The following is a 6,408-nucleotide window of genomic DNA, read 5'->3' on the forward strand; positions in this document are numbered from 1 at the left end:
GAGTATCTACCAGTGTTCCATTGTCTGGTTATATTAATTGACACTGGTATTGAACTTTAAAAAATAAGGGCCTTGCAGCCTGTGTTTTTGCCTGAAATATGCTGAATCATGCTGACACAATCTTCTTGTCATCTATAGGTTTCTGCACCCAAGCGCACATACTGGCCAAAATAGCATTGGAACAAGGGAGCTGTCCCTGGTGCTGAATTCCACAGTCAGCAGAAATCCCCATCGCACATCCATGTGCCCGGGCCACTCCTGATATCCCCAATTCAAGTAGCAACTGACCACCAATTCCCCATCCAACATGGAGGACGATGGACGCTACCGAGACAACCGCACAGACTTCATCCGCGGTGCCAAGGACATTGCCAAGGTGGCCAAGAAGCAGGTTGGCAAGAAAGTAGGCCGCGGCGCGGACAAAATGGTCGACGAGTACACCAAACGCTCCTACAAGCGCTTTGAGGAGGAAGATGACGATGATGATTATGCCGGAGCGCCCGGCACCGGTAACGATGGCGGTCACTACCGCAATGACAGCCGGGCAAATGACGACGAGGGCGGCCACAGTGACTCAACCGAGGGGCACGACGAGGACGATGAGATCTATGAGGGCGAGTACCAGGGCATCCCAAGGGCCGATTCAGGCAAAGCTGCTGGTTTGGATGGAGTCACTGCTACCGAGGCACAGTTCAGGGACCTGTCGGCTTATGAAGGCGAGAGACGGAAGGACCAGGAAGAGCTGGCACAGCAGTACGAGACCATCCTGCAGGAGTGTGGCCACGGGAAATTCCAGTGGACATTGTATTTCGTGTTAGGGCTGGCGCTCATGGCGGACGGCGTGGAGATATTCGTGGTGGGTTTTGTCTTGCCCAGTGCAGAGAAGGACATGTGTTTGTCTGAGCCCAACAAAGGCATGCTGGGTAAGTGGATTTCCTAATTTTACCATTTCACTTTCTAAATTCTTATATACTATATATAAAGGTATGTCTTTCAACATACCTTTTTAAAGGCCCAATCAGTGATGTAAATGTAAACAAATGAAATACTGTAGCAGTAGAGACATGATTTCATCCTCTAGAATAGATGATTGACTCGGCTCTCGATGGAAATGACTAACACGACAGACAACAGGTAACCTAAATTATTTTCCATCTACAAATCAGGCTCTTCAAGAACGTATGCAAATATAAGTATAATTCATGTGTTCACATACGTTGCAGGACTGGGCCTTTGATGTGCATTTAATCAGTCAAAATAACTAAATGTTTCCGGTCTCTGCCCAGCGTATAGAGACTCCTAATCACGGGCATGATTCTCTGGTCTTCAGGCTACCATTACATGCATCTGTCTTGTCCTTACTTCCTTTATCTCCTTTTTTACTTTTCTTTCAGCCGTCTCTCTACCACATATTGACAGTTTACCATTCAAACTCCACCCCTCCCCTTCCATCTTGGCATTTCATTTGGCCGCTTATCCTCCAGTAATTGCTTTTACTGTGCTAGAGGTTCTGGCCGCTATGCAGCCCTCACACTTACTGCCGATCTGACTGAGTCATAGTCAGGGTTGCCAGATCTGCTTATTATAAGTTCCCCACAAGATTGTATTTGAAAATAGCCGATCTACAAGCCGACAAGCCGATCACAACGCGTCGCGATGCGACGCGTTGTGAGCTTGTAGATCTGCTATTTTCAAACAGCTGATGTATATGTTAAAGTGCTCATTTGGCCCATAGTTGCTTCTTTTGGGCTGGTTTTCCTAGACCTGGTTGCTTGTTTCTCTCACAGAATATGGCAACACTGGTCATAGTGTTGGGGGCTTTGTCAGAGTACCCCTTGTACCCATCTGTCTGTGTCCCTTTTGTGCCCATATCTGGAGATATCCATATCTGGAGATGTCTATATCTGTCAGTCCTTGTCCCTTTTATGCCCATATATGGGGATCCCCGATGTCACCAGTATGTGCCCATACATTGGAACGGCCATATATGGGCATATTGGTTGGATCGGCGGTTCTGGACAACTGGATATCCGAAGTATATCTGTATGGTAGAGTATGTTAATACAACATAACGTGTTCAATTGGGGTAATTGTATTTGGTCTCCCTGCTCTCCTATTGAGACATTTAGATCCTGTGTCTTGATTGACTCGACTGGTTGACTGGTTGGTACTGCCTGAAGGACAGAGTTAATTCTGGCCTTCAGGCTTCAGGCCTTCAAGCCTTCCATTTGTGATTCTGTTTGCCACATTGATTAACATGAGAGCTTATTGAATTGAACATCATGCTTTGTGCTGAACACGGTGGGTGTTTAGTTAAATAACATTGATGTTAGTTGTAGCTTCAGTATGCCCATGCTGTTATCATTTCCCTTGGGTGTTGATCATAATGTCACGTCAATTAACATTGCTGCTTTTGCCAATGCGTAATGGCTGTTACTCCCTTTGCTTGAACTGTATCTATATATGGGCAAAGGGGGACATTACTTTTTAACTGATCATTATTTATGCAGGCAAATGTGTTTCAAATTCACATTCATCAAGTTACACATCATGCACCTGGGAGCTCTCCAATGCAACCACAAATGATTCTGTTATGTTATGATATTGCAGGCCACTTTACAGCTATATAGCACCAACTGGGAATCGACTGACAGCTGTTGCTGATGTCTGAGGATTCAGTGCAGCAGCATTCAAGACATTAGCCTGCTTCTTGAAACTTAACGACTTAAGCGCTATAAACTTTGTTGACTGGTGTCCCCCAGGGGTCTATCCTTGGCCCACTCCCTTTTCCCCTCTACGTTAAATCTCCTCGCTGCAAATAGCTGAACTACAAGCGCACAATGTATTGCAACGTGACACATTGTGAGCTTGTAGATCTGCTATTTTCGCGGATTCTTCACTTATTATGACATGCCCAGAATAGGGACGCTAGGGTTCAAGTGGTGAAAGGGTGATTTTAGCTGCATGCTGGTGTTGTGCACAGAAAATATCAGATCTACAAGTTCACAACACTTCGCAGCGTGACACATTGTGAGTTTGTAGATCTGCTATTTTGGGTGCTTGACCAACCAAATATTCTTCTCTTATATTATCATTCTGTACAATGTTCTAGTCAAGTCAATAAACACTAAAACATGAGTGTTATGCAAATTCACAAACTATGGAAAAAAGGTTTGTATAATGGGAAGACCTAATACAAACTGGTAAACTAATCCAAGGCCTCTGGGTACTAAGGTACAATTGCCCTTTGCAATTGCACTTTAAATGTGACCATCAAATGGACAAAAGGAATTGATCAGAGGATCTGAGGACTATCTGTAAGCCATTTGAGGAAGACTGACAGACTCCCATGTACGGGTAATTACAGTAATCAATACAGGAAGAAACGGGTATCATAAAATATAAAATCATCTTACCCACATTTAACTGGAGGAAGTGTTTTGCCATCCAACATTTTATGTCCTTTAAGCAATCAGCATTAGAGTGGTACGAAATATTATGTAAGAATAGACCCCAAAGGGAGCATATATAAATTTAATTAAATAGAGCCTAAAGTAGACCGTTGAGTTACTTTACAGGTGATACAGTAGACATAAAGACATAAAAAAAAAACAGTGTTACTTACTTTCCATTTACAGGCATCCATGGCATTGAATAGGGGACAGTATTGACTACATTTTGCTTTGGTAAACATGGTGACTTTATGTTGCACACAAAACGGTTTGATCCTCAACGTCTACCTCCTACGACCAACTATATGTTTGAGTCAATGTGTTCCGTTTACCCACGTGCATCCACATGGGGTGTGTGTGATTTATCTGCTTGCATATGCTAGTGCCTGGCCCAGTGTTCATAGGTTACACACTGACATGCATACACCGTGTGTTTATGTATCCCCCTACGCTCACTGGGTCTATGCCATGTTGTAGGGAGCCAGTAGGAAGACATGGGCCCCAGTCTTCTCTTTCCTGTTACACAACATGCCTGACTCATGCTGGAGTGCGTCTCTCACTCATCCTGCTCCACCACCCATGGGTCCTAGTGTCCCCATTCATTCTCTCTCTCCCCTCCCTCCATCCCTTCCTGCTATTGGAACAGCAGTCCAAATACTGAACACTCTCTGCTGTCACATTGTCAGAGTTTCTTTACACTGGCTTTGTTTGTGTATGTGAGTGCATGCTAAGATTTGTAGAAAGAGGAACATGTCAGTGAAGAAAATGTGTACAATCTGAAAGGTCAGCTCTCGTGTGGTTAAGATTCTGTAATTAATCGCAGCGGCAGCGTGCACTTGCACATAACAGTGATTTAAGTGTAGAACAATCATTCGGAGCTAGGCGGTTAAAGCAGCATTGTGCCTGGTGCAGTCGTTTTGTTGGAGAATTGCTAAGACAAGACATGTGCAAGCAATACAGCAGCGCACTGTGTCATTGATTTGCCCTTGTTGTGAAGCTCCGGAGATAACAGCTGCAGTGTGGTTGTTTTTTTTTATCATAATTGGAGGGACGGTGGTTGCAGTAACTGCCACACAGGAACGAGATGCCAGGAAAAGTGCTGGATGAGCACAAGTAGTTTTTTCTAACTGTCAAAATAGATTTCACATTGTCAAGACGGTTGCCTTCAGTATGCACCACTCTGCACTTTTACAGAACAGCCTCATCCATTGTGGACGTGTAATAATAACTGGAGGATTTTGTTGCAAAATGAGACATCCACTATTTGAAAAATGTGGATAGAGTGGTTATTGAATTGAAGGCTTCATTCATAGTCACCTCACATGATATCTCCAAGCTACACTACTCTAGAGATTTTTGAAAAGATGGTATTGACATACTGGATAAGACAGGAAGAGGGATAGTTTTATCTATAGTCATACCATTAGCTAGAGTGACACCCGCCATTTTGCTTTTTCTTCAAGACACAATTTTTGCTAGTACTCCTTCAGTCTCAAAATTCCACAAATCACTATTCAGTACAAATTCTCACTAGAGTTATATGATCAAGATGTATCAGTCAGATGTTTCAAATTCCATTCCAATTGTCTATGGTTGGCTTCCAAAGTGTGTGAGGGACCCATTTAGCAAAACATGATACAAGTCCGATCTACTACAAATTTGTATTACACATCGAGGGACCTCTAAACAACGTAGAGCCAAAAGCAATTTCGCTTTCACCCATAGGGGGTGCACAAAATGCTAGAAATGTCACTGTTGCCTAAATGTGATTTCTTCCACCAAATTAGGCACCAATGGTCTCATGAGTGACGTGACAATGACCATCAAACTGAATTTTGATACTGCTAATTTGTGGGCGGTGCCTATTTCTTGCAAAAACACCATATATCATGAACGCAACATCCAATCACATTGGAATCGCATGTCGCTGCATAGGGGCCATTGTACACACACATATCATTTATCATTACACCTTTTGGTGGAAGGTGGTTGGGACTCTTGATGGCTGACCAGCTAAATTAGTTCCATTGAATGTGCATCCGCCGTTGGCTCTTTCAAAAAGCCCTGCCTGCTCTCACAGAAAGTGGAAAACCGGCTATTTATAGCAGCCCCATCGTCCTCCCCTCCCCATACACACTCATATGCGAATAGACGCACGCACGCACGCACGCACGCACGCACGCACGCACGCACGCACGCACGCACGCACGCACGCACGCACGCACGCACGCACGCACGCACGCACGCACGCACGCACGCACGCACGCACGCACGCACGCACGCACGCACACACACACACACACACACACACACACACACACAGATATGCATGCATGCATACATACATACATACACAGCATTACATGCAAAACCCCAATGCACGTTTTCTCTCTCTCACTCACAGACAAATTCACAAGGACACACACACTCATAGTCCTTCTCTAGAGCCTGAAGCCTCAGCGCTGTCACAGCACTGCCTCTCACTCTCAACAGTCTCTAGACTGTGGCCACCCACTATCCCCTCCTCCCTCCATCTCTCTCTGCCTCTCTCTCTCTCTTTCATTCTCACTCTCTTTACACTTCCTCCCCTCCCCCATTTCCTCTCCAGAGTACCGTGGAGCTCTGTTGTCTGAAGGCTCCTCCTTCCTATCTTTCCCCACCTCTTTCTAATTCTCTCGCTCGCACCCTTTCACTCCTACAGTACATGTCTTCATCTCTGCCTCTTCCTCCATCTCTGTCTGTCTGTCTGTCTGTCTGTCTGTCTGTCTGTCTGTCTGTCTGTCTGTCTGTCTGTCTGTCTGTCTGTCTGTCTGTCTGTCTGTCTGTCTGTCTGTCTGTCTGTCTGTCTGTCTGTCTGTCTGTCTGTCTGTCTGTCTGTCTGTCTGTCTGTCTGTCTGTCTCTCTCTCTCTCTCTCTCTCTCTCTCTCTCTCTCTCTCTCTCTCTCTCTTTCTCTCT

At 44.9% G+C, this 6,408-nt stretch overlaps 1 protein-coding gene across 1 annotated transcript in view; it reads left to right on the forward strand.

The window, feature by feature from the left end:
* Window positions 1-307: 307 nt before the first annotated feature.
* The window catches only part of sv2a (synaptic vesicle glycoprotein 2A), a gene marked incomplete at its 5' end in the record, with an annotated part of 22,510 nt that continues 16,409 nt past the window's right edge, over window positions 308-6,408 (forward strand). The window contains one exon of the mRNA XM_080426897.1: window positions 308-923. Within this exon, the coding sequence (XP_080283023.1) occupies window positions 308-923 (616 nt within the window). The remainder of the gene's footprint in view (window positions 924-6,408) is intronic.

The sequence above is a fragment of the Gymnoscopelus braueri genome, assembly GCF_963280865.1.
Source record: "Gymnoscopelus braueri genome assembly, chromosome: 4".
In the NCBI taxonomy this organism is placed as follows: Eukaryota; Metazoa; Chordata; class Actinopteri; order Myctophiformes; family Myctophidae; genus Gymnoscopelus; species Gymnoscopelus braueri.